This window comes from Felis catus, chromosome B3, assembly GCF_018350175.1.
Source record: "Felis catus isolate Fca126 chromosome B3, F.catus_Fca126_mat1.0, whole genome shotgun sequence".
Taxonomy (NCBI): Eukaryota; Metazoa; Chordata; class Mammalia; order Carnivora; family Felidae; genus Felis; species Felis catus.
In genome coordinates, this window is record NC_058373.1 from 36042711 (window position 1) to 36070286 (window position 27576).

The 27576-nt window shown below is 43.2% G+C and overlaps 2 protein-coding genes across 25 annotated transcripts in view; one reads left to right on the forward strand and one right to left on the reverse strand.

Annotated features, from left to right (window-relative positions):
• LOC105260622 overlaps window positions 1-27576 on the forward strand; it is a 66506-nt gene that overhangs the window by 24809 nt on the left and 14121 nt on the right. For 7 of the 18 annotated variants that reach the window (XR_002742868.2, XR_002742871.2, XR_006599047.1 and 4 more), the window contains 2 exons: window positions 673-841; window positions 26572-26662. Coding sequence is in view for 3 of the 18 variants with exons in the window: in XM_023255126.2 (XP_023110894.2) it covers window positions 22154-22238; window positions 26572-26662; window positions 27310-27464 (331 nt within the window). In the remaining 15 variants the exon portion in view is untranslated. The other 11 variants (XM_023255126.2, XM_023255125.2, XR_006599053.1 and 8 more) reach the window with 9 other exon arrangements.
• On the reverse strand, window positions 367-27426 carry KIF23 (kinesin family member 23). Of its 7 annotated transcripts, none has more exons than XM_045059099.1 (24): window positions 27294-27426; window positions 25474-25543; window positions 24324-24452; window positions 20236-20341; window positions 19849-19985; window positions 19551-19660; window positions 18953-19123; window positions 17636-17677; window positions 16823-16935; window positions 16559-16680; window positions 15193-15295; window positions 11193-11272; window positions 10988-11107; window positions 10635-10761; window positions 10135-10293; window positions 8670-8827; window positions 7840-8013; window positions 7425-7604; window positions 6822-7133; window positions 3521-3751; window positions 2552-2634; window positions 2293-2371; window positions 1599-1669; window positions 367-862 (listed from the first exon to the last, which is right to left on the reverse strand). In XM_045059099.1, exons 1-24 carry the CDS (start codon window positions 27302-27304, stop codon window positions 847-849), a joined length of 2904 nt encoding a protein of 967 aa, XP_044915034.1. In that variant the 5' UTR covers window positions 27305-27426; the 3' UTR covers window positions 367-846. The 7 variants fall into 7 exon arrangements, with proteins under 7 accessions (XP_044915034.1, XP_044915033.1, XP_023110885.2 ...); XM_045059098.1 differs by having other exon boundaries at window positions 2287-2371; XM_023255117.2 differs by lacking the exon at window positions 17636-17677.

Consider the following 27576-nt stretch of genomic DNA (forward strand, 5'->3'; position numbering starts at 1 on the left):
GCCCCCCTTTGAAGCTGTTCCTTTGTGTGCTTTAAAACAGGTAGCACCAGGGTGCCTGGGTGACTCAGGCAGCTAACCGAGGGTCTGACTTGAGATTTTGGCTCAGGTCATGGTTTCATGGTTAGTAGGATTGAGCCCCAGGTCTGGCTTACAACTCAGAGCCTGTTTGGAATCCCCCTCCCCACCTCTGTTCATGCAGTCTCTCTCAGAATGGATAAACATTAGAAACTTCTAGTGCTTGGGAGTATGTGGTAAATGTCCCACAACTTTGTTTCTGTTTCTCAGTTTTTTATTTCAATTCTTCTGGCATATCTAAATGTCAGAAAGTGGATATATACATACAGAATTCAAAACAACTTCCTAAAATGGTTTTAGTATTGGCCAGTCACTGACATCTTTATTTTGAAAGTTTGAATTCCCAAATATGTCTAAAGTGCATTCTTGCAGCTAAGCTATAGCAGCATTTGTTTATAAACCCTTAGGAAGTATTCAGACAAGAGCTGGAAAAGTCACAATAAAAAAGTGTGATCTAAATATATTTTTCCTTAATCACCTAGGACAAAACACTTGTGTGAATTAGTTTATAAGTATACAAGAAATATACAAAATAATAGCATTATTAAAAAGTTCATATGGCAAGGCATATAATATAAAAAGTGTGCTGAATCCTAGATATCTTTGGAACCTTCGGGGGAATCTCTGATCTGCACCAGCGTCTGATGTATCTGAGGTCTGTGGTATTCAACAAAGCTGCAGTTCTACAGGGTGACTCTGAAGACTGCTGGCTCTGCTTGGAGACATCACCAACACAAATGAAAATGTTCTCTCGTTACTGAAACCGGTAGGTCAAGGTTTCTTGCGCCTAAAATGTGAAAACCAGCATTTAGTATTGACTTTTGCGATCAGTGATACATCCATAGCAATTAGATCTCCTAGGAAGACTTTACAAGAACTCTTTTATCATGGGAAAGTTCAGATCCTGAGATAGCAAGTGACAGTTATAAACCATGAGTCTCCAATATTAAGTTTTAAAAGCAGGACTTCCCGCCTTTATCCTACTGCGGTACTTTTCCAACTTGCCTGAGGAATACCTGTGTTAAAAATGGACACACAGACATGTATAGGTAGACATATGAAAAGAAAGGGTTTTACTAACATGCAAAAAGAATGGGGTATGCATTTAACAGAAGGAAATGTGTGATTCCTTCCCCTACCGTAAATTCGGCCACCCCGTTTTATTTTACTGAACACTTAACCACTATAATGAGACCAAGAGGCATGTTCAGAAAGAATGAATTACAGAAATTGCTGTCATCCCTGACTAAAGCCTCCAGCCTCCCCTCCTTATGGGTGATCTCAGTTCAGCCTCGGAGAGCTTTAGGAGCATTAGCAAAGTACGAATAAGAGTGACCAATCTTCCATCACCTCCTGTTACTGCTCTTCCCAAGCCTTCTGAGGTTCTCAGCACCGACTGCGGCAGTCTGCCAAAGCACCCAGATATTCCAAGGGGTAAACAGAAACCTCAAAATGTCCTCTTAAAGTGGACGGTAGGGAGAAGGGAGAAGCCACACAGAAGGGCCCAGTTAGTCAGGACTCACTTGGGTTGTGCGTGATGCTGATATCCGGGTCCCAGCTGAGATCCTGCTCTCATCTCCACAGCCACAGAACACTGATAGGAAAATTACGGAAGAGGAAAAGATCAGCTCCTCTGTGCGGTCTATAAAACAGTTCTGCTCAGATGGGTTCAGCCAAGGTGACACCCCACATTGCTTTCTAGTGCAGCACAGACAGCTATGCTAAAATACCAGGTATCTGCAGTTTATTTGACTTAAGCCACAAAGATGGTGAGCTCGAAGTGTCCGTAGACATCATCTGGGTAATTTCCTCGGTTTAGATGAGGAAGAAATGGCCTCCTAACACCACCTGCCCTTCCCATGCTCTTTCCAGGGGAGCCTCTCATCAGGAGTAACAGTTCCACAGGGAAGTTGTGCTTATGTGAAGATTCCCACCAATTTGATGTGAATGCTTGTCACTCTGCAGTGACGCTCTCTGACCTGATTCTCGGGCCCTATTCCTCTACACTGAAAACAAGGATTCTGAACCAAAGAGCTCCAGTGAGAGCCGATCCAAACGAGCATGAGTCCCTTGGCAGGTTTGCTAGGAACAGAACTACAGGCTGCACTGGCAGTGTGAGATCCGACCTCAGCTGCTTCCAAGAGCCAGAAAAACAATAAGCAGGGGGGTTAAAAATAGATTACCCCTTATTTTTATTAAGCAAATATTTACCCCTACCCTTGTTTCTACATCGGTCCATTCAGACTCCGTACCATCTGGTTGGGCAGGTGCTGCCGAGGAAGATCTTCGTTTTCGCCTACAGAAAAAAAGGGGAAACAATACGCAATCATTATTTTGCGTCCAGGAACAGGAACAATGTTAAAAATAGGGAAATATCACTACACTCCTTCAGATAATTAATGATACATTTCATAGGATGTTGTGTTCTGCAAGAATAAGCAAGCTAAGAAAACAATAGCCCTTGATGGTCACTCACCCAGTTGGCGATTCTTGTTTTAAAGTCTCAATATCGGTAAACTGAACAGATTGTCCACCACCTCTTGTTTTATAAACATCACCCTGAAGTCAAGAGAAAAGGTCACCATTACACTTGGATATCCCAAGTGATAAATGTTTCAAACTGAACTTGAGATTCTCCATAAACCAATAAAGTCCCATCCACAAAACCAGGTGGTGTTTCTAACTGCTGGGTCTGTACTATAAAAATACTTCAGAAATTATCTCTCACTAAACAAAAGTCCAATGCAGTATCATCAGTAACATTCTTCAGAATATTCCTTTTTGTTCTATAAAAACCACACCAAGGATCAAGAAATCTACCAGAAATTTCTAAATGTTCAAAGGCATTTATACTTTCCTCTGGGTGTACCCCACCCCTCATATTCAAATGACAGTACAGTCATGTTTGTAACTCTGGTTATACTAAGAATCATCATCTAAATTAAATTTGATATGAAAAACGTTTTTTCCCAGTTGCCTTTTACTCCCCAGTTATTCATTGACTCTGCAATCAAAGGAAAATTTTTCTACAGGAAGGGAAGGGAAAGGGCTCTGGGTAGCTCAATAATAAGAAATTTTGATAGGTCACATTTTAATGTGGGCTTTTTATCTAGAACTGACAAATGGTACAAGTTCTTTGGGCTTACTTTTAAAGTAGTGGTTAAAACTATATTAATTACAGTATATAATAGGATCCTCTAACAGGGGATCCGGAGAATCTGAGCCTCATTCAGTACAGAGCAGCCGATTTAATTGTAGTTTAGCAGATTCATAGCCTGAGCAGTTAGTTTTCTAACGAACAAACACAAAGGTCAAAAAGGTCGTATCTACACCCATTTATCTACGTTGACACCGCCTGTGTGTCATCAAAGGAATAGAAGATTAAGTGGTTTTTTGTGAAGTTGACATTTTGTATGTTTTTCGTCCTGTGTAAATTTGTTTTTACCTTGATTAGTTTAGTTTCAATCTCCCCATCGGAGGCTAGTTCCTGGTGGGTCAGCATATACTTCTCACACTTAGCTAGTGCCTTTTCATTTGCAACAGATACTGTGATGGCATGAGGGACATGTGGCTGCATGACTGTTTCAGTTTGCACGTTAGAGGCAGGCTTATGATCTACCCATCTGTCTCCTGCAGAGCGTGATCGTCTGTGTCGGAGACGAATTGGTGGTGCGTTCTGATCAGGTTGAAAGAGGAATCAAGAAACAAGCATAACCCAGAATTAATTTAAGGGTATTATTAGAAGTGCAGCAGGTTTGGCTACGTTAGCTGATGATCATATCAAAACAAATGCACAAACATTTTCAAAAGCTAAATATGTTACTCAGATGATTTAAATGTTCTCTTTGTATTTAAACACAAAACCCACAAACATCTCTTAAAACCATCTTGTATGTTCTACGTTCTGCCAGGGAGCTTCCGTTTCAACAAAACAAAATGGAAGGAAAAATTCTGATAATGCTACTAGGCTTTCCTGTGTAGGTGGTATATTCAAGACCATTCATTTTACATTCTTGATCAAAACTGTTATCTGTGCCTGTCGTTGTGAGGTAATCTGTTAGGTCCACAACTGTGTTAAAGGCTCCAAATAAGGTCAGTAAAAGCCTTAAACATGTCACAGGCCTCTAAACAAAAGAGAAAACACTCCTTCTACAAAGACGGACAAAAAATGAAAGCTAATGGCCTGTATGTACAAAATGCTAAAGAACATAAGGTATAATAAGAATTCTATGTATAAAATGATCAAGAGAACGTAAAAGAACTACTTCTGAGTACTTTCTGAGACTTTAAAAGTTCAAATAGAACTTCATGAAAAGTTCAAGCACAGTGATGGCTAAAACATACCAACTATTTTTCCTCAAACATTTCATGAAGGTTCTAAGAACCAAACTAAAAATACAGTATCAAATTAGTCTCCATCAGTCACACAATACAAAACTAGTTGCTTCCAGTCAACTATCATGTAAATTTGGGGAAGTTAAATTTAGCACATTCAGTCTAAGAAAAGGTATCTCACACACAGGACATAGTTCCAAAGATACCCACTGCTTCAAACATCTCCTTTTGTATAACTAAAAGCAAATGAAACAGTCTGTTACAGGCCAAATCCTTCAAAGCTGGTCGCCTATGAAGATCCCAAGTTGAAAATGCCTGTCTGGGGCACCTGGGTGACTCGGTTGACTTGATTTTGGCTCAGGTCATGATCTCACAGTTTGTGAGATCGAGCCCCATGTCGGGCTCTGCTCTGATAGCAGGAAGCCTGCTTGGGATATTCTCTCTCTCTCTCTCTCTCTCTCTCCCTCCCTCCCTCCCTCCCTCCCTCTCACACACACACACGCAAATAAACATTAAAAAAAATAAAATGCCTGTCTGGAGAACTGCAGCGTTTCCCCTAATAAGCACAAGCAACAGCAGAAGCACTGGTGAGAAATGATGCTGCTACAGAACGTGGGCAGTCAGTTTGCCATGCAAGATGCCCAAGCCTCAGAGCAACTAGGAAACCTTCCATTCTTAAAGTGGCCTCAGGCTCTCTCACAATCTGTTTCAGTTTGCACGTCGTTACCATTTAGCAAAGGTGATAGTTTTCCTGAACACATTTGGCAGTAAATATATTATGAAACAAGCTTCAGAAAGATAGTTCTTACAATCTACTATCATTTACCTACTCGAAGATACTTAAAATTTCTTCCTCAAATTTACACTTTGGTAGTGTAAATTCAGTCCACCTGACTTAATTTTTGGCCAATAAACCTAGATGTGTAGATACTAGCCTAAACTTTGCTGCACTTCTAAAGAGATTTGATTTCAAGTGAGAAGTTAAAGGATCGCTAGTAAATGCTAGGTATCTCAGAGCCAAATTGGATAACACGTTAATGCTGACCAGGCACAAGCAGGCCTTGAATAGTGTTCAGTCTATAAACTTCCATGAAAAATAAAGGGGATTTATTAGACTTGATCAGAAACTCTATCACCATAATTTTCTCCCTAAAAAGGTTTAAAGCAAAATCTGCAAAGTAAAAAACTCCGACTTTAGAACACATCTGTGCAGGGTCTTGGTAAATACCTTGCAATTAATTCGTCACTATTCCTGAATAACCAGGAGTGCAGGTGATCTAAATGAAGCTTATCTGTACCTAAATTGTACAAGAAAAGCTAAAGCAAATACTATTAACTTGTTAAAAGAAAAATTCTAAAAGCCATATTAAAATTTTACTAAATATAAATTCACAATATTAGCTTGGCCCACTTATTCAGATTCAAAGTAAAAAGTTTATCTTAATCCTTAAGAAAACTTAAACAGGAATGACTTTAAACACCCTTGACTGAGGCCAAGCCCTTGTAAATTGAGATAAAGCTCTTCAGATTAAAAGCAACTACTGGACATGCAAACCTTCAGTAGTTACACAACAGACCTGGAGTATTCAAAAACATTGAATGTCATGAAAATCAAAAAATATATAATAAGCACTTGCAGGGCATTCACTTTGTTAGGCTCATGGATTAAAAATAGAGGATATTTATTCAATTAATGTGAACTTTCTTGGGTTTGGTAAAGACTGTTTATACAGGACAGTCCTCATTAGGGATGAAGCACCACAAAGTGTATGGCTGACTTTCAAAAGTTTGAGAAAAACAAGATTGCATATCTATATAGGTAATAATTGGTAAATCCAGGTAAGGGGGAAGGAAGCCACTGTGCCATTCTTTCAGCTTTTGAGTTTGAGATTTTTCAAAATAGAAAACATTTTGAGAAAACATTTTTAAAAACAAAAGGTCAAAAGTGGCAAAAAAATTTGAGGAAAGGAAACCAAAAGGAAAAAAACAATGGAAACCGCCCTCAGCACTCGCACCCCGGTCTGGAGTGCTTAGGAGCAACTGCGGAGGAAAACACGATTACTCCGGGCCAGCCCCGTTGACCTGTGTTCCTTGGCATGGCTGCTGTTACCAGAGACGTTACAGCTTTTTCAGATTGAAGAGCTAGGCCTCAATTTCAGGGTGATTTCTCCAAGTAATTAACAGAAAAATTAGGCCTTATTTATACTGGAGCTCACCCGTCTTCCGTTGAGCTTTCTGAATCAAGTCACACACAAAAATAATAATAATAAAATAAAAAATAATAATAATAAAATAAAATAATGAAAAAACAAAACGGCAAAAAACCAAAAACAAAAAAAGCAACCGCCACACGAAAGCCCCCAAGATGACGCTCTGTGGCTACAATACTTGAAGAGAATGCTGGCACTAACCCTGCAGCAGCGGTCCTCTTCTGTTTCTACCTCATTTCTGAATGTGGGAACCACCTCCCTGCCTTCGGTCCAGTACAGCCCTCGCCTTCTGTCTGACACGACACAAGTTTTACTTTGTCCTGGCTCCTGCTGCCTACGCCTTGCAACAGATGTGACATTGAGAGGTGTGTTGTACGGAGGAATTTTCTGCTCCCACTCCGAAATACAGGAAGCTACAGAAATGCTGCTGCAAGAGTTAGAGCGCCTATGGAGCTGCGGCTGGCTCAGGAGTTGTTGGCCGTTGGGAATCTGAGCGATATAGTTACTAGAAAGCTAAAAAAATGGAAGAGACGTTAGTGAGCGAGACAAACACTGAGAGAAACAGTTCACTGCTTTTCTATAATTTTAGCACACGAAGACAACTCTAGACTTCGTTTTACTGAGTTAAAAAAATTTTTATACCGAATGCACTAAATTGGCGTTGATGGCTAAATTTAGAGATATTTATGCAGAGAAGTTGGCGAAACACAGTAAGTAATATAAACGACAAGTGCTCATCATAAAAGTCACCTCATCTGAACAGATTTTCTCCAGTGCGGGTTACTCCACAACCACATAACTTACAGGTACTGGTGACGGAGAGACGGCTCTTTGGGTCACTTTCTCCCGGTCCCGCTCCCGCGAAGGTCTCTCTGGCTTTTCAGCTTTGGGCTCAGTAACAATAGCCTTCAGTTGTTTCAGTTTTTCATCTTTGACCCAGAGTTTATTTTGCATCTCCAGCTGCTTGGCTGCCACCCGACGCTCCTAGGTTGGCGACAGCGACACACATCTAATTCAGTTACACCAGACGGGCGCAGCGCGTCACCCGGACGCATCGTTTGCCAAGAACGACAGTCCTCCCGTCCCTCCCGCGCTCGCCAGGCCAGGTCGCTGGTCAGGAGCTGGAAGGGCGGGCAGCGGCTGCTGGAGCCGCTGCCGCCACCACCACGGACACCCTCCCCCGGGGACGCGAGTGCGGAACGCTAGGAGCGACACTCACGCATTCCTTCTCCCACTTCATTGTCGTTTCTGTCACCATGCCTTGCAGCCTGGCTTCCAGTCTGCGTTTGTCAGAAAACTGCCGCTGCAGCTTCTGGCTCTGAGCTTCGAGTTCCTGCTGCAGGGTGCGCTTGTCTTCCTCATAGATGGTAGTCGTTTTCTCTAAAATCTCAATCTGGGGAGGCAGGCCATTCTGTTCAGCGTGTGGCACATAAACACTGCACGTAGCTGTGAAATAAGCTCGCAGAATTTGCGTATGCGGGCACAGTTGTGGGAGGAAAAATCAGGGAGAAAGCAGTTTCCTTTAAACTCTCACCTGAATTCCTACCTCCATTCCTAGAAGCGAGAACTTTTAAACGAGTTTCTCACAGAAAAGATGTTTTAACCGACTCTGTGTGAAAATAAGTTTCCCCTGAGAGTAAGACCTGAATTCTCTATTTTAGGCTGTTCTCAGACCAGAGAACACTGTTGGTTGAGATGGGGTTCTGTGGAATGAATGGGCACCCCCTAAATGACACTCAGTTAATGAGAGCAAACATGCTTCACCAGAAGTCAAAAAGCAAGCTACGAGCAGAGCCGAACTCTAGAGAGCCCTCTGGAAAACTCACCTGTTTGGTCCAAGAACATTCCCATCGATCGCTAAAGTCCAACTCATAAAATTAAAGAGCATTATTACCCCTCGAGTGCTTTTCACTCCCATTTCCTGTCTTTGGGGTGAGGCGAGGACGAGTAAGAACGCAGTGGTGAGAGGCTCTACAGCAGAACAGCTAAGGCAGAAAGAGCGGTGCTCAACGGCCAGCACGTACGCCCATAAATGATGCCGGCACAAACCTTGTATTCCAAAGTTTTGTTTTTCTTCTCCAGCCGTTCTATTTCCAACTTCTGTCCTGAGATCACCTTTTCTTTTTCATTTAGTTTTCCTTGAATGTAGTTTTCTTTATTTAAAACAGCATTGTCAAATTCTTGCAACAGGGCTTTGAAAGTAATAGCTGAAACAAAAGCATGCAGGCCAAGTTTACTCCAAATCCAAGATGACCGGTGGAATCAACTTTTACTAGTCGGTACTTTGTAAAATGTAGCTAGTCAGCAAATCATGAGGGTTAGTCCATAAAGAGTGTGAGGGGCACCTGGGTGGCTCAGTTGCTTTAAGCATCCAACTCTTGATTTCCACTCAAGTCATGATCCCAGGGTTGTGGGAACGAGCCCTGAGGCAGGTTCCACACTGAGCACGGAGCCTGCTTAAGACTCTCTCCCCTCCCCACCAGCCCCCTCTCCCTCTCTCTCTAAATTAAAAAAAAAAAGAAATCTATAAGAGAGACATTCCTAAAGGCTGTTTTTCACTGGAAAACACTGGGTCTTTCATTTTGCACTATGACATTCCCTTGTCAATCCTTATAGGTTAAGTCATTTGCTTCAAAACAAGTGCGAAAACTGGATTTAGGATCAGTTGTGGGACTTGACAAGTTACTTAATTTTTCTGAGCACATTTCCTCATTTCAAGACAGGGATATAAATACCACTCATCTCACACCTTTCTTACGAAGATTTAAATGAACCGACGATGATAAAAATTGTTGATCTGCTTCCGAGCACTTAACTACATACCAGGCTGTTCGCTGTTCTACATGATTTTCATAAATCATCTCATCCCCGTGACACCCTCCTAGATAAAACAACTAACATCTGCATTGTGCAGACATGGAGAGTAAGAAATACATGATGAAGTAATTCGCCCAAAGACAGTTATTAAGATGTAATACATGTGGGGTGCCTGGGTGGCTCAGTCAGTTGAGCGTCCGACTCCGGCTCAGGTCATGATCATGATCTCACGGTTCATGAGTTCAAGCCCCAGGTCAGGCTCTGTGCTGACAGCTCAGAGCCTGGAGCCTGCTTCAGATCCCACTCTCTCTTTGCCCCTCCCCCATTTGCGCACGCTCGCACTCTCTCTCTCTCTCTCTCTCTCTCACAAAAAATAAAAAAAATTTTTTATAAAAAAAAAGATGTAATATATGTGAAGTGCCTTGCAAGTAAGTAACTAGTAAGAACTAAAAACAAAGTAGCTATTACTCCACTCTTTTGTGTCCATCAGTGTAAATTTCAAAAAGGGACCGTGTACACACCCACCCACCTCTTTCTTTTATGATCTGTGGAAAAGTTCCGTGTCAGTCTAATTAAACAATGCCTTGAGTACTAAGTGCAGAAATAACCCTTCCTTAAAGATCTGCCCCACCAAAGAACTCCGATTCACTGCCTGTTTCTGGAGGTGAAATGATCGCAGACGGCTTTTGGCCCTTACATTGTTTGTGAAACTCCTCGATCATCATCTGCCGTAGGTGATGTCGTTTCTCTAATGCTTCAATCAGCCTGGGAAGAGTCTGCTCATCGTTGATATCCAAAAGTTCACAGGATGGCAAAGGTGGAAAACTCTGTAAAACTACTTCTGTAACCAGTGGTTCTGTGTTGAATTATAAAAAAATTACAAGAAGTTACACAGGAGAGAAAGAGCTTATTTAAACAAGTTTAACACTGTGATTAGAACCCCCAACCCCCGGTTCAATTAACCATGCACTTAGAGTTGTCACAATCATACTTCCTTTAAAATGAATTACAAAAAAAGGAAGAGTGGGGGGGAAAGTTACAGTATGTAACAAAAGAAATCTCATTTATACTCTGGTTCAGAAATTCCCCCCCCCCCCCCTTCGTTCTTGGGAGGAAGGGAAGTAAACTGTTCTCTCGTGTAAAATACATCTGAAGAGAGACTGACAAACGTGCACATGATGTAACACCAAATCATACCGTCTCCGACTGGACCTCCCCGAGCCTGGTTTCTGTATCTCCTTCCAGGAGTTAAACCACAGATTGCCCTGTCTACTGGTCTTGCCACTTCAACCTCTTGGGTCACTTCTGCAAATCTCATGACTTGCTAAGATACAAGACAAATGGGAGGTTTTTAAATTTTTTTTTTTAAATAAACATATCCAAGCCTTTCTTCAGAAATTACTTAATGAAATAATAGATTGGTCATTAGTTCCGTAACTAATGGTTCTGTATCAATTTTAAAAATATTTAGAATGTCATCCTTCACATCCAAATAGTTGTTTTCTCCATAGAAACTCTGAGACTTTATAGGATAAATACATTAAAATTACCAAGCTTTCTTCATAATCTTCAGCCTTCGGATTCACACACACGATCATGCGTACTTTACCTTCCCCATCAAAGTAGTTCTTGAACAGATGGGTTAACTTTGAATCTCGGTATGGAACCATCTGTAAATAAATTCAAATCCAAATATATAAGGCCAAACAGTGCGTACAAACAAAGCTACAGAAATGATGAAAGGCTGTTGCTTACTTTGTTAGTTCCATACATTTGATTTTCTCTCAAGACTTCCATACATGTTCTTAGTGTCATTAATGACTGGTTAATGTTTCCTGAGAGAAAAATAGAGACAGAAGACATTTGAAAACAGTAAAGTAGCTAGAGTGTGGTCTGTTTGCCTATAAAATCCCTACTTCATAGAAATATATGGAGGGGTGCCTGGGTGGCTCAGTTGGCTGAGCATCCGAGTTCGGCTTAGGTCATGATCTCATGGTTCGGGGGTTCGAGCCCATCATCCGGCTTTGTGCTGACAGAGCTCAGAGCTGAGAGCCTGCTTCAGATTCCCTGTCTCCCTCTCTCTGCGCACCACCCCCCCCCCCCCCCCGCCGCCGCCAAAATAAACACTGGTGCGCATGGGTGGCTCAGTTGGTTGAGCATCAGACTTCAGCTCAGGTCATGATCTTGCAGTCCCTGAGTTCGAGCCCCACATCAGGCTCTGTGCTGACAGCTCAGAGCCTGGAGTCTGCTTCAGATTCTGTGTCTCCCTCTCTCTGACCCTCCCCTGTTCATGCTCTCTCAAGAATAAACATTTTATAAAAAAATAAAAATAAAAAATAAACACTAAAAAAACCCAGAAATACTATAGGAAATTACAAATAACAGGTTATAGTGGCTAATTTAAAGATCACTCCCATATGGCCTGGCAGGAACATTCTATAATAGCAGTGTTTTGGGAGAGGTTAAATCCCATCCCTCAAGAATTCTAGTTAAAGGAATGCAACGTTACACTTCCTGGCCCATAAAGTTTCTTCCAAATCTTAAATTTTGTGAGAGAGTGTATTAGATGCAGATGTTTAATATCCTCTATTAACATATTCTCTACAGCATGACAATTTCAGGCTGTAGTTGGCTCCATCAGCACTGAAGTGTCCCCTGCACCCGGAGGGCCTCGTAACAATCATGGGTCTTAGGGTCCATCTAACTGCGTCCCTTCCACATCCAGACAAGGATTCCTTGGGCAGCATAATTGTTACTTCTGACCACTCTGTTTGGATTTCTGAGCCAACGCAAGTCTGACAGATAAATTAAGCCTCCCATAATGCAGGAGATCCCATTTGCAGAGACTCCCCCTTCCTACATACGTAGCAATTCGTTCATTTTAGAACCTTGATTAAGGTCAGCTAACTCCCACCATGCTCTCATCCTTGGCCACCTCTCAAAACAGAGCTCGTCTGTGCCTCCATAATGTCCCATGGTTCATGATTCCTCCTCCTTGGCCCCAACTCCCAGTGTCCTTCCTGCTGCTGTTGTGTTCTCTGGAACCCAAATTCCTGTTACTAGACTTCTCCACCTCCTCACACCTCTCACAGAGGGCTCCGTCCATCTCTCCCTAATTGCCAGGGGTTCTGAACCCAGGGTCCATGTTATCCATGGGCACATTTGGGGGAGTCTGCAAACTTGGATGGGAAATAAATTACACCTTTATTTTGTACTGACTTCTGAAATTTAGCAGTTCCTTTCAATTACGAGCATAGGCCAAAAAGTAGTATTAGTGATACCTGTGATTTTTATCAGTAGAAATCACAGGTAACTTTATAGCACATTACAGTTTATTGCTGATCTCAAGATATTTATGTTCATTACTGCTTTGAAATTATGTAGTTTTAAGACCTCCTAGTGGATCTTTAATTTAGGCATTAATAAGGAAGCATGTAAATTACTGTAATGACAAATGCTTTCAGAATACTGTTAAAAACACATTTTAATCTAATTGGTTTCCTTTGTGATCCTACATATTTTATATTATTCATCCAGAAATCTTCTGTGAAGCGTCCATGGGCTTCACCCTGCAGCCACGGCGCAAAGCCCTGCGGCGCTTTAACTACAGAAGGGCAGTGCCGCTTCCCCCCGCAGCCTAAGTAAAGTTGCTTGTTTTCTAAAGCCTGACATTTTATAAGGACGGTGAGCAGAGGGAGGCCAGCAAGATTTTTCCTAGTCCCTAGCTGCCATGCCTTCAGGGTTCCCCCTACACGCCCAGGTCACTTCTGACAAGCTGCCAGAGGCCCCGACTCCCTCAGCACATTGTTCTCCCTTTAGCTCGGGAGCCGCGCAGCTGTGACGGGCCCTGGAACCTTGTCATTCAGAACCGCACCACCTCTTGAAACCTGGGCCCCCACCGCCATCTCCCGCTCTTCTCATGCTCACGGCCTGACTGTAGTCACACCTGTTCCTCATCCTAGTAACTCTGGTAGTCCTTTCTGGCTTTTTCCCCAAAGCATCAGAACCCTCTGGTTTCTACTTTCTTCCGTTGAGACAAACCTCTTTTCCCATCAAGGTTAATCCTTTGTCATACCCTGGATCCCAGATTCTCGATCTACATATACATAATGTGGATTTTTTTGTCATCTCACCTGGCTACCACCTTCTCTCGCCTTCCAGGCTCCTTAAATCATTTACCTCAAGTGTTTGTTCCTCAAGGCTCTGCCCTCAGCCTGTTCCCTTCTGTCCTCCAAGAATAATCTCATCCCCCCTATTGCTTCCGTCATATCGGCAAAACCTAAAGCTGTAAACCTCCAGTCAGCTCTCCTTCCAAATGTGTGGAAGGAGCACGTCCAAATGTGTGCACCTCCACGTCCAGTTACTAGGCACTTCACCGGAATAAGCTACCCGTGTCCAACACAAACTCGAACCGCCCACACCTGCACCTCAGACTGCTTTCTCCTCAGTCAAGATCTTGGATCTGCCTTTGCCTCTCCCTGCCTCTCCACATCCAGGTGGCCTTCCTAAGCGGCTCACTTTTGTCCAACCCTTGCCTCTAGGTCACATGATGGCTTGTGTGAATTACTGCAAAAGGCTCCCAACTGCTGTTCTTATCTCTAGACCTGCCTCGGTACATTAATTCTCTACATAGGAAAACAATCTTCCTAAAAGACTAATTCCTCATTGACTTTAAGGACCCTGTATAACAGCAGAAAGACACAAGCTTTGAGAATTCACCCGGGCTCCAGTGTTGGGAAAATTCATCTCTCCCAGCCCACTTCCTCATCTGAAAAATGGGCATGATACAGTCCTGAAAAGTCAGAATCAAGAAATCAAGCCCATGCATAGTAGATACTATGATACACACTAGTCCTTTAATAACAGGTAACCACCATTATTCCTTCAGGACAAAATTCAGACTTTTTAGTATGACAGATAAGGATCCTCGTGACCTCGCCTTGCTCTGCCACCCCAGTTGTCATAGGTCATCAGCCCACACCATTTCAGTGACCTTGACTCTGCCATTTCCCCCCCAAACTTGCCCTCACACACACACCCAGATTGGATGAGTGTTCAGATACCAGCACGCAGTAGGTACTCCATGAATGCTATTATGTGTAAAACGTAACATGAATAGCTACACTAATAAGAGACTAAAAACAACACCAACAACAAAACACAGATTCCCTTTCAATTTGTTTTTGTGTTCAAAGATTTTTCCCATCTCCAGAAGCCAATTTTTACCAGAATGAATGTTGGAATAACTGTTAAATCACTTAAGTTTAAGGGCCTAGTACTTACATTACTGGCAATAGATACAATATGAATGTAACTTGTTTTATATTCATTTTAATCACTTTTTCTTCGTTCATTTTTTTTTTTAAGATTATTATTTACCTTGAGAGAGAGAGAGCAAGTGAGCGAACCAGGTGGGGAGGGGCAGAAAGGCACAGAAACCCAAGCAGGCTCCACACTGTCAGCACACAAACCGATGTGGGGCTCAATCTCACGAACCATAGGATCACAAGCTGAGCCGAGATCAAGAGTTGGATGCTTGACCCATTGAGCCACCCCAGCGCCCCGCTTATCTTCATTCTTAAGTCAGTGTATGGTCATATATTGATACCAAACCAGCATAACTAAAGAAACAGCACTGACCCCTAACTTTAGCCTCTAAACTATCAAATTACCACCTATCAATAAGCAGATGACAGACTGACACTGCAAGTTCTGGAAAGCCGTAGCAATCACAGTAGTACTGTGCTCTGCTCACCAGCTTCCCGTAATCTGTTCCCTTCTGCCTTCGTCCGATTAGTTCTTTCACTTCCGGCAAGATCTACCAGGGACAACTGGCTTATCGTGATCTGTTCCTTTTCCTGAAAGGAAGATCATAACGCCAATAACACAAGGTGTAACTGGTTTATGGTGTTCTTTAATTACATTCCTGTCAACAAATTATTAAGTCTTACGAATATAACATTTGCACAATACAAATGGTAGGGCCAAAGGATACATGTTCTGGGGGAAGAGTCCGCTAAAAGCATCTGGGCTAAATGAATACACTGGTTGGTGAAGGGGACAAGGACTTGCCCATCGTCTGCTGTCTGCATTATACCATGAGCTTCACGAAAGCAGGACTGCCTCTCAACCAGTGTTGTTCCCTCCGGCATCTCACCTAGCACCTAGCATGCAGCAGGAGCTCAGTCCGCATCTGCTAAGTCTAGAAAAGACCTGTCCTAATTTTTCTATAACCGGATATTTGACAATTTTATAATCAAACAATTTCATAATACTCTAATTGCAGAATAAGAAATGAAAAGAGGTACATAACTGATATTACTAGATGTGATTCAGAGGAAAGCAAGTGTATTTGAAGGCTTGACTTACAAGCATTTTCTAACTAACATTTACGAGTGCTGTCAGTTCTTAGGCACTGGCCTAAGAACTCTACGTGCACTCCCTGCTCTAATCCTCACAACACTATAAATAGTTTATAACCAGTCAGACAGCTAGTAAATTAACAGGAATCAAAATTCGAATCCTGGTGGTCTGCAATACCCTACTGTAGTCATGCCATGAGGAGACCTTCTCAGTTTCAAATGGAATTACACTTTAATAGCTTAAAGTTATTAAATGATTTCTACTCAGGCCCAAATGCTTTTACTAATTGATGTAAGCCTTGTAGCATGACAGGCCCAGTAGTAACGAGTGATCAGCAGACAGGAGCCCTACTGGCCTATCAGCCAAGAGAAGAACAATTTAGAATTGTCATCTCCTGAACCGTACCTACCCTGGGAAGTTAACTGCTGACATTTCAAAACCATTAACTGAATTCCCACATACAAAATGAGTCTTCAGAGATAAAATAATGATCTGTACCTACTTCTTACTTTATCTCCTCTATTAAAGAGATTTATAAAGATTTGTAAACCCTTTTCACAGCAGAATTCCAGGTTCTCAGATTCAATAGCCAGTTTCCCAGAACTACACTCTCTAGTGCAACAATTTTTAAACGTCATCACCTACTATAATAATTCTAGAGCAGTCTTCATTGCGGCGAAACTTCCCTGTTTTAACTCTAGTTCCAAAAACTAAAGCTTCAGTTAAAACAAGAAAAACTCCACACACTACACATTTACCTGTAAGACATTGTCTCCATCTGCATCCAAGGGAGCCTGCACTAATTTAATGTTGAACACGCTATGGGAACGGCTGGACTCACGATTCAAATGTGTGTTAGCAATACGTCTCTTTTTCTGGCCTGTGATGACAGAGACATCACTGATTAAACCTGAATTCGATCACTACAGTACTAAAAATTTAACTGCTGTTAAATTATAGTAGCAACTCTCAGGAGTATACTTATTGTTTCAGATTTTCTGAATGTTAGCGTGGTTTCTGACCTCTCCAGAAAACTTCAAAAGCCTCCTCAGTAGATTTCACTTCTACTTCTGTACATCCTGCAACATACATGTTATGGTTCTTATCTTCACGAAGCAATTTGGATTGTGGTGGTCTATGAGAAAGAAGAAAACATTAGTCTCCTAAATTGTGGGATACTAATATCTCAGTTTAAGACTAGGACTAAAATGCCAGGCAACATGACATCGATTCTTATAAGGGAATAAGCCTAGGCAAGAGCTCCGAAAAACATTAAACTTGGGTAAGTGTAAGGATGTATAGTCAAGATTAGTTACATAACAGAACAGGAACCTACACTGTTTTAGAAGCTTTGCTATAATTTGTTCTAATGAAGCACACAAAACACTTTCTAAACAAGTAGAGATCAAAATAGTAAGACGGCAACATCACATGCACAGGTTAAGCATCAGAATCTAGCTGGCATTTCCCTAATTGTAAAAGAGAGAGCCGGTCCCCACATCAGAGTCCGCAGAAGACAGATTCAGGAAGAGTTTGGTTTATACCAGGAGTGGCAGTCCTTTCAGAGTGGCTGCTCGAGTTCCAGTCTGTACGGTAGGATAAGGATAGGAAGGGCGTCACCTGCTCGGCCTGCCTCATGCACGGTGGGGGCACAGGCGAGTGCCGGCCACCACTGCTCAGTGAATGGCAGGCTGCTGGGAAGCAGGGAGGGGCTTAGAGGCAGCAGGCAGCCCAGTGCCAAGGACACACCAGCTCCGTGCAGACTCGCCACAGATGCCAGCCGCTAGTACAACCACACCCTTCTCCTTAAGAAAAGAGTCAGCATGGTCACATACACAAACTCTGTGCTCCTCATGGGCGTGCTGCAGCTGTTCCACCTACCGAAGGAAGAGGGTGTGAGCTACGTGACAGTCACAGGATCGGCTCCTCAAAACCCTCCAGTTGTAATGTTTCTTCATCGTATGTAAAAACACTTAAAAGTTAACCAGCTTGGAAGAGCCGGCTAAGCACCACCCTCACAAATTAAATCCGAATTCAGGGCCAAATATGCACCCGGTGGGTTCATTCAAGGAGTTACCAGAATGGTTGTTACAAGGCGTGCAAGGCACATTTGTCAGCCTTCCTTTCGTAAAACTAAATAAAACCAAGATAGGCTTCTTTGAAAATGATCGCATTTAGAACCCACCAAAAAAGAACCTTGGCACGTGAGCAAAAAGGCAAGGGATCGGTAGCAACGAATGACATCACAAAAGTTTAGGAAAATGGGTACACGTGACCGATACTCTGAAACAAATGGGAAAGTAAGTAATCTGTACATTGTTTAATGTAATTTATTAAACTCTTTCAGTCTGATGGTTTTCTAAATATCCAGCTGTTTCTCCAATAATGTTCAATTAGACACACACACACACACACACACAGAGGTCTACATACTATTTATGTTCTGAGAGGCTCTAACAAAGACAGCATTGAAGATAAACATTTAGCTTGAGAACAAAACCATCAACTCGAGCAAGATACTAATGTTAAATGAGACTCCAGAGTCTGCTCTGGCACAGGCGCGGATTGGGATGCCAGGCTGGAGTTGTTCTTCAGTCTGAGCAGGCCAAGACCCAAGGAAATCTAAGGAGTTGTCTTTTAACTCTGGCAGAGTGACGCTACAGATCACTTCCTATGTATGAATCAGTGATAGAAGACCTGTATTAGTTGTATAGACAATAGCTTTGGGCTCCTCCCTGTAGAGGTCACCGACCACAGATGGTTAATGTGGCTACAAACTCCCGACACTAGATATTCGGTTCTTGAAAGGTAACCGCAGGTAACCCTCACCCTTAGGACACTTCCTTATGTGATCACAATGCTTCTCAAGATAATAGCCCCAAGGCCAAGAGTTTTCAAAAGTAATGTCTAAGGTGAGTATTCAGGTCTCTCTTCTCCTTAGACACCTTAACCCCCTGGTGCCCTGACACAGCTGCAGATCCGGTCAAGAATAAAACTATGCACCGAACGCCAACCGTACGATACACAAGTTACCTTTCATTTTGAAAACAAAAGTATGATTACCATTTATCACCGAGGAAACTAAAGCTCACTGAGGTCGAGTGGCTTCCCCAAGGTTAAGCAGCTAAGATGGGACTCTCTCCACTACTTACTTAGGCTTTATGGGATCAAACGGCACCTCTTCCAACAGATCATATATGTAATTGTTATATATTTCAATATAAGAGACAAATACACCATAGACACTGTCTTCATCGACCTCTTCTGCTTTGCAAAATTCTTGTACGTTTATCATATCTGCAAACTCTGGGTCTACTTGTCGTCTGAAAAAAGAAAAGGGCCAAAAAATCTGCTTACTCATTGTGAGTCGGAATCTAAAGATCCCAAGAGGAAACAGAGAGAGAACGTAAGCGGCCTGTCACCGCAAACAGCAGTGCGTAAAGCAGTCTGTCCATGCTCCTGGTCAGCCGACAGCACCGCCGTGTCCTCCCGCAGACACACGGCACCGGCTTTTATACCCTCTCCACCAAGAGCGGCACCTTCTCTAAACAGTAATTCAAGAACACTGTGCTCAAAACCAAAGAGGACATCTGAGCAAATAAACTTAATTAAGAACATTCCTCAACTTTGATCTCACTGCAGTCAACCGTCAGACCAACCACCCTTCACTTTCACCATCCCGGGTGCCTGAGGAAACCACCAGACAGGGTTCCCCTCAGGCCAGTGTCACATACAAATGTAATTACTTACTTGCCAGAGGGGGTCTTTGGATTGGGCATGGCTTCCCTTTTCTGCCGTTCTAACAAGGCGTCAACTTCACACTGTATATCCATGCTATTCCGGTCATTAGATTTAAAAACCTGAAGTGGAGGGTAAAATCAGACCATGATTTTTAGATTTGACTTAAATAGTAAGAGACCTAGTTCAGAAATAAGAAACATTTACTATGTAAGGTTTCAGAATGTACCCAGTTTATTAGGAGTTCTCCCTTATCTCCGTCTCTATGCCCTCAGGTGAACTAGTCACAACACAAAAGAATTACACTTACGTATCGTTTGGCTTGAAATGTGCCTATACTGTTAAAGATCATGTCCAAACAACGAGGAAGCAGACCTCCTTCCCCTGGAGAACCAGTCATTGTGTGAGTTTTTCCACTTCCTGTCACACCATATGTAAAAAGGAGACCTACAATGTAGCAAGTCACATCGAGTTATAGACTAAGTCCTCCGCTCTTTTTCCTTCTTTCATAGCATTAAAAAACACGTAAAATTAACCAGCTCAAAAAAACAGGGTTTATACCACCCTTAATGTTTTATACCACATCTAACAAATTAAATGTGAGTTCAAGACCAACCATAATCAAATACATAAGTATCAAAAGAGTTTTATGAGGCAGACAGAAAGGAAAACGCAGTGAAAACTCCAGTACCCATACCATTTTTGCCATGAATGAGGTCATCTACCAAGGGATTAGCCACAACATCAAAGAGCTCCTTCTGGGTGGTATGAGTGCCAAATACTTGTTTAAATGAATACTGAGTCTGTGGAGAAGGGAGAAATAAAAAGCATATGAATGGCATTTCACTCTGAGCTAGAAATACATCTGTTTTAATGTATTCAGATGTTGCTTTAAGGTGTAGACACAAAGAAAAACCATGAAGTCTTTAAATTTGGAACCCTTAAAAAAGTCATGATGTACCTCAATTATACCACTTATAAATGATAAAGATTTACAGTTATAACTACTGAAGAGAATGTAGAAGTCTTAAGCCCACTAACACGTCACAGACCACGGCAGATTTTAGAGGACAAAGAGCAAAAATGACCATGACTCAGTTACAAACTTGTGAAAATCATCGGGCATTATTACTCCATACACTAGTTTGCTCTTTTAAAATGACACAGCAGTCAGGGCGCCTGGGTGGCTCAGTCGGTTAAGCAGCCAACTTCAGCTCAGGTCATGATCTCACCATTCACCGGTTCGAGCCCCACATCGGACTCTATGATGACAGCTTGGAGCCTGGAGCCTGCTTCAGATATTGTGTCTCTCTGCCCCTCCCCTGCTCTCTCTCTCACACACACACACACACTCACTCTCTCTCTCTCTCTCAAAAATAAATTTAAAAACATTAAGAAAAAAATTTTTAAATGGCACATCAGCATAAAACCAAGTGTCTTATTGTACTGTTTTAAAACCAGAAATGAACTATAAATTTAATTTCCTGAGTTCTTCTATGAAATTTTAAATAAATCGTGACCTTGAAAAAATCACTTCAATTATCAAATCTCTATCAAAATAGGATTATTACAAAGTTATAATCATAGTACCAAAAAATATTACCAAACTCCTACCTGGAAAATTAGGTTAGGGGTTATAAGTATATTTTAATGTCAATTAAATTGTCCTAACTGGGCAGGGGCTGGAGTTCTATTATTTGCACTTTTGTTATTTTTTAGTTTTTTTGTATTACAGACCTTGCGGTTTTGTCTGTGACCTTCTTACAGGTTTTACTTCATGAACGTCAGTGCTAGGTTATTTGTTGTATAAGTATTTGCTGGAATTTATTACGGAGTATAGCCTTTGTCAAGCGGGACCGCCTTTCCTGTTTCGTACCCCTTTCCTTAAATTCAGGAATGAATTTAAGGAAATTCAGCCTGCACAGGTATCACTATCACAACCCTTACGTTTTTTAAAGTAGCAGTTTCGTCCCCCCAAGAGGAGACACGTACCGGTTAGTACTCAAATATATAATAAGACAGCAGCTGACCCTGAGCAGTGGCCAGGCACTGCCTTCGCATGGCAGTGACTCGTCTCACTCTCACCTGCGATTACATACTGTGAATTATGTTCATTTTACAGCTCGTTATAGATCACACACACAGCCTACTTCAGCTAGCCTAACTCTTCACTTTGCAGAAGTCTTTATTCTAATCCTGTAGATCAGCTGTAGAGTTCATAAGAAGTATAAAGAATCAGACCAGGAAGGACACACCTCAGATAGTACCAGCAGGTTAGTCAGATGACCTCCAAGTCCCTGTGAACGAACCCCTCCTTTCCAGGAAAGAAAAGCAAGGCCCAGGGCAGGCACCTGCCCAAGCCTACAGTGCTGACTGGTTGCAGCCATTGTCAGTCCAGCACCCTTTCCAATTTTCGGCCCTGCCTTCTGTCACAGGCGATGAGAGCTACTAATCCCCACCAAACTTTTTGTCTACTTATACATGCTTGAAAGTAAGTCCAATTAAAGAAGTGAAGTTCTTCCTAGCAAGTCGACTCTCAACTATCTGACATCTTCGAAAACCCAGTCCTCCATGAAGCCTTTCCAGACCATTCGTGCTTCATCCATATTCACTGAATGGCGCACAGGACAGAGAAGGTGCATATCCTTGAAGCTTACACGATAGCAGGGGAAAGAGCCGAAAAACAAACCTCTAGATGCGGTAAGTGCTACCAAGGAAGCACATAAAGGGCAGAGCGGGAGAGAAGGGGCTAAGGTGTAAGGGTGCTACTTCCGATAAGGTCGTCTGGACGATCTCTCTGAGGCGGCGATTTTTAAGCTGAAATCCAAAGATGAGGAGCCATCCATGCTAAGAGCCAAGAGAAAGAAAAGTCCAGGCGAAGAGAACAAGCCTGAAGCAGGATCTGGGCTCCTCCGAGGAACTCAGAGGGTCGGGTGAGTACTAAGAGAGGAGGGTGGAGAAACAGGAGGCAAATTAAGCAGGGTTTTGCCCATCTAAAGACATTCTGCCTTGAAAGATTTTAAACAGGAAAAAGGTCAGATCGGATTTATGCTTTAAAAGATCTCTCTGGAGGCTTTTAGAAAATGGACTGGAGAATAAGATTCAGAGTGGAAGCGAGCAGTCCAGTTAGATTTCAGAGTAGGGTCAGCAAACCAGTGGACCTCTGAGAACTGCTTGTTTCCTATCTAGGAGGAGATAATTACAGAAATGGAGAGTAAGTTTAGAAACTTCTGTAGCCACCTGACACGGCTGCAGCATCCCCGCACGTGATCAGGAGGCTCATCTCGTTGAACAGATTGTAAGCTCAGTTCTCCGTGGTCTCACTCAGATGGCAAAGCTGCACAAAAGGATCGGTCACGATGCACTGAAGATTTTAAAAAGCTGTTCCTTCAGCACCGATCATTTGAGAAGTACTAGTCTTGGTGATTCATAACAGGGCTGAGACAAGGGTGGTGGCAGTGGAGATAGAAACAAAAGGACAGTTTCACATTGGAGAAGGGACAGAATCTACTGATACATGAGATACAAGGGGAAGAGACAGCAGTACCATTTATTTGGGAGAGAAGACAAGGGAGGAAGTGGTTTAGAGGGAACGTGTAAAATTTCAGGTGCCTCCGTGACATCCAGACAGTGGACGTTTGACTTTAGAGCTGAGGACAGGTTTCGACTGGAGATCAACTCCAGAATTATTGTCACATAACCAATATTTAAAGCCATGAGAAAGGGTAGAGAAGAGAGTCCTGGGTGAGGGCACCTCAGTATTGAGAGGTTGGAAAAGGAAGAGGAACCTGCAGAGGGTGGCCAGCGAGAGCCGAGAACACGGACGGGGAGACGGCAGAGGGCTTCAGGAAGGAGGGGACTGCTGAGAAATACATTATGAGGACAAGAGGCGTCTGTCAAAATGTTAGCGGCCCGGAGACCACTGGTGGGCTTCTGACGGTTTCACAAGAGCAGTGCGCACACGAGTGAGACAGCTCGACAGTAGAGACAACGGCCCAAATAAACGTTTTCTTCTGCATTCCCACAGTCCATCTCTTTCAGCACACCTGTCTGTCTCCTATCGATACGAAGGTTACCTGTTTTTTATCCGTGCCCCCAGTTAAGTTGTAAGCTCCATAAAGGCAAAGATTGTGTCTCACCCATAAAATCTTCTGCCCTGCAGCTTTAGTGCAAGATGTTTGAACTGCATTCAACTCACTTTGCTCAAGATTTTACTAAAAATAACACTTCACAAGAGGTCGAAACAAAAACACAATGCCTATTGCTATTTTATTTTTAAATGTTTATTTTATTTATTTTGAGAGAGAGAGAGCAGGGGAGGAGCAGAGAATCCCAAGCAGGGTCTGAACTATCAGCATGGAACCTGATGCAGGTCTTGAACCCATAAACTGTGAGATCATGACCTGAGCCAAAACCAAAAGTCAGACGCTTAACCACTGAGCTATCCAGGTGCCCCCCGCCATTGCTACTTTAATCTGCTTATGAAATTGAATATGTGTGTGTGTATAGCCACCTAGCACAATCATTCTGCATCAAACGATCCCTGACATGCTCTAAAAAACAATATCCAGTACAAGAAATTACATTATAAAGGCAATCCTCTACCTCTAGGATACCAAACGTATGCCTAGCCACACTTTATATATGGTGGTATAGGGAAGTAAACAAGTTTTTCAAAAAAGTAGAAACGTGAATTTTGTTAAATGGAATAAAATGAAAAAGCCCTTCAGGAAAAATCGAGTAAATCATATCAAGTAAAAATAGCTTGGGTCCAATGGCAATTACCTCCTTATAGTCTCCATTTCGGTTGAGTCTGTAACCCTCAGGAGTATGAAGTTGAACGGTCGTATTATTGATCACTTCTATGCAACACTCTTGATCAGGAAGGCTCAGTGGGCGCACCCTACAGTATACCTGAGAATACAGGAAGGGACTTTAAGAACAAAGGTTGACTTTTTACCTGACTTTTCATTTAAGCTTCCCATTTGTTCGTGCAACATTTGGTCTCTCGATATTAGAGATTCATATAAACTTAGAGCCATGAAAACCAAAACTTGCTACCAGAAATGGTCAGATGCACACAGATATATTAGACATTAGAGAGATTTTTAAATGCACCTACAGTTGAAGTAAATTTGGAAAACAAAAGCATCAAAGTCACACAGCTTCTCTTCACTGTCGTACAGGCACAAATTTAATAAAGTTATACTATTACTAATTTAAAAAATCTCTAAAATCAACATTACACAGTGAGAATTTGAAAAGCTGTTAGAATTGTTTGAAACTGAATGTCAAGCAAAAACTTGACAGCTTAACACTCAATAAATATACAAATAAAGTATAAAGTGCAACATCCTAAACACATCTTCTCAATCAGTGATAGGGTTGAGGAAAAACTATTCAGCTTGCAAAAAGCATCTAGTTCCCTCAACTTAGAACAAGAGACACATTCCTGTGCCAGTGAAGGACAGACCCAAAATACCTCAGAGCAAATCAAACTACTATTTTTTGCATTTGACTTTAAAAGCAAGGTCCCAGGTCTGAAACTAGTGAAGTATGTGCAATTTTGAGAAGTTTACTAGACTGAATTTAGCTATTCTACAGCAGAGTCTTCATGAAGCATGCCATCAAGTACTATTTAATGGTGGTGAAATGGGGAGGACGCTCACTGGAGCAGAAATTCCTACCTCCAGCCGAGAGTAGGAAGAATTCTCTGGGACAGCTGAAGAACATTTTTCATCATCTAATTGTTCAAATCATAATTAGTTACAGGAGTTATGCAATTGACAACCAAAGACTTCATTTTGCTGGACTAAAGAATCCTACACGGAGACAAAATCTCAAAGCTGAGATCTCCATCCCTTCCAAGCACACACAGAAGACGGAAAAGGACTGAAGAAAAAAACACACAAACAAATTCACAGAGAGACCTTACCCCAACTGGGTCTTTAAGACTCGTTTGGGATCCTTTCTTCACTAGAAGTTTCCTGGGCGTCTTAGTCCTCCTGGTCATGGGTTAAAAAAAAATTCTGTTCAAACCAACGTACAAAAACCTCACCTATAATTCACAGGGAGACAACCTTCCTAGAGCTTATAAAGTTATCCCTTAGCAGTTCCAAAACCTCACCCCCCAAATAACATAAGAATATGCTGCATTAGAAGAATGTGACACACATAATGCAGAAGTAAAACTGGGTTTAGGAGACATTTTTGGTTCTAGATGTGCCTACTTACTGTTTGAATAGTTCTATATTTTAAGTAGTTTGCATATTTTCCTGAACAATTTTACAGAAGCATGACAAAGTTGAAAAATCTACAGATAATTGACCACACTCATCTTGAAGGCACTTATCTATGCGCACAAGCACACACACCGCTCTGAGGGCCCTTGCCAAGGCAGACTGACAAGCTATTGACTTCACCAAATTATAAAAATGCAGATGGAGGGGCACCTGGGTGGCTCAGGTCATGATCTCACAGCTTGCGGGTTCGAGCCCCGCGTTGGGCTCTGTGCTGACAGCTCAGAGCCTGGAGCCTGCTTCAGATTCTGTGTCTCCCTCTCTCTCTGTTCCTGCCCAACTCGTGCCCTCTCTCTCAAAAATTAACATTAAAAATTTTTTTTAATAAAAATAAAAATGCAGATGGACGGATCCATTTTTTCATCAAGATCAAGGTCTATACTTTTAAGGAACAACTGTTTATTGAGTTCTCCACGCTATCATCCTTTGTCCCCAGACAAAATTTAGTCTCCAAACTGCAATTTCTCTTGCTCTCTTAGAAACAAAGGAAAAAGATATTTTGACTTCAGTTCACCAATTTCTCCAGCATGCCCCTTTCCTCCACCAACCCCCACATTTATCTGTCGTGTAGATGAACACTTAACATCAAAATTAAGTGAAATTACTGGCATGGGCTACGGATTATTAAAATATTTTCTCAACATGTTCCAAGATGAAACAAGCAAATTAGTGTTTTAAGTACAAACTATTACGGTAGGTTTACTTAAACTCAACCTTTTTTTTTTTTTTTTAAGATAAAGATTTTGACTTTGGCCTCAAGAAAACAAGCTGCTTTTTGCAAATGACAGCCCTCACCTCCGCGCAGGGATTGCTGTCCCCAGAGCGGTGAGTGCTCGGGGCAGCGCAGCAACGCAGACCGACTGCGGGGAGGGGGGGGGGGGGGTTGGAATGTGGGCGTGGGCGCCCGTGGGCGGAGCGGGGCTGTCAGCGGCCCCAGAAACTGGTCTCCGTCTCAAGGCCACCGGCTAGGCTCAGAAAAGCACGCCGCGCTCCCGGGTGCCAGGGCCCTCCAAAGACCGAGGCCTCCTGGCGCCCTCAACCCCGGGGCCAGCCCGCGCCGGGGAGACCCCCGGCCCGCACTACCGCGGCAGAGTGCAACCCGGACGAGCGGGCGGACAGGAGGGAAAGGGCTGGGGGCGGCGGTCCCGGAACCAGGCGGATGGCACCCCGGCTAACGGGGACTCGGGTCGCGGCACAGACCTCCCCGCTCCCCCCGTGGGCCGACCTTTCCTGCCCCCGGGAGGCCGGGGCGGGACGCCGGGCTCCGGGCGGCAGAGGGCGGGGTGGAGGCTGGAGGGCGCGCCGCGGCCGAGTCTCCGCGCCCGGGCTCCCCCTAAGCGGCCCACGCGGGGGCTCCCACTTTGGGGGGCAGCGGCCCGGGCCGCGCAGGGCTCCGTGCAGACCGCGCGGCCGGCTGCGACGGGAGACGCCGGCCCCGGCCCGGCCCGGTACTCACGCTGGCTTCATGGCAGCGGGCTCCGTGCTGCCCGGAGGCGCGCGCGGGACGCCGGGCTCGATCTGGAGGGCTGGCGAGGGCGGCAGGCCGCAGGGACGGGCCACGGGAAGCGGGACTCCACGGCTCAGGCGCGGCGCTCCGAGAAGCCGGTCGACGCCGCCGCGAGCCCAGGTGAGCTCGCGCCCGGCGCATTTCAAACGGGCCAATCAGTGCCCGCCTGCGGGGAAGGGGCGGGGCCTCAGAGGAAGTGACTGCTCTGCCGGAAGTGGCGCTTGTCTCCTAG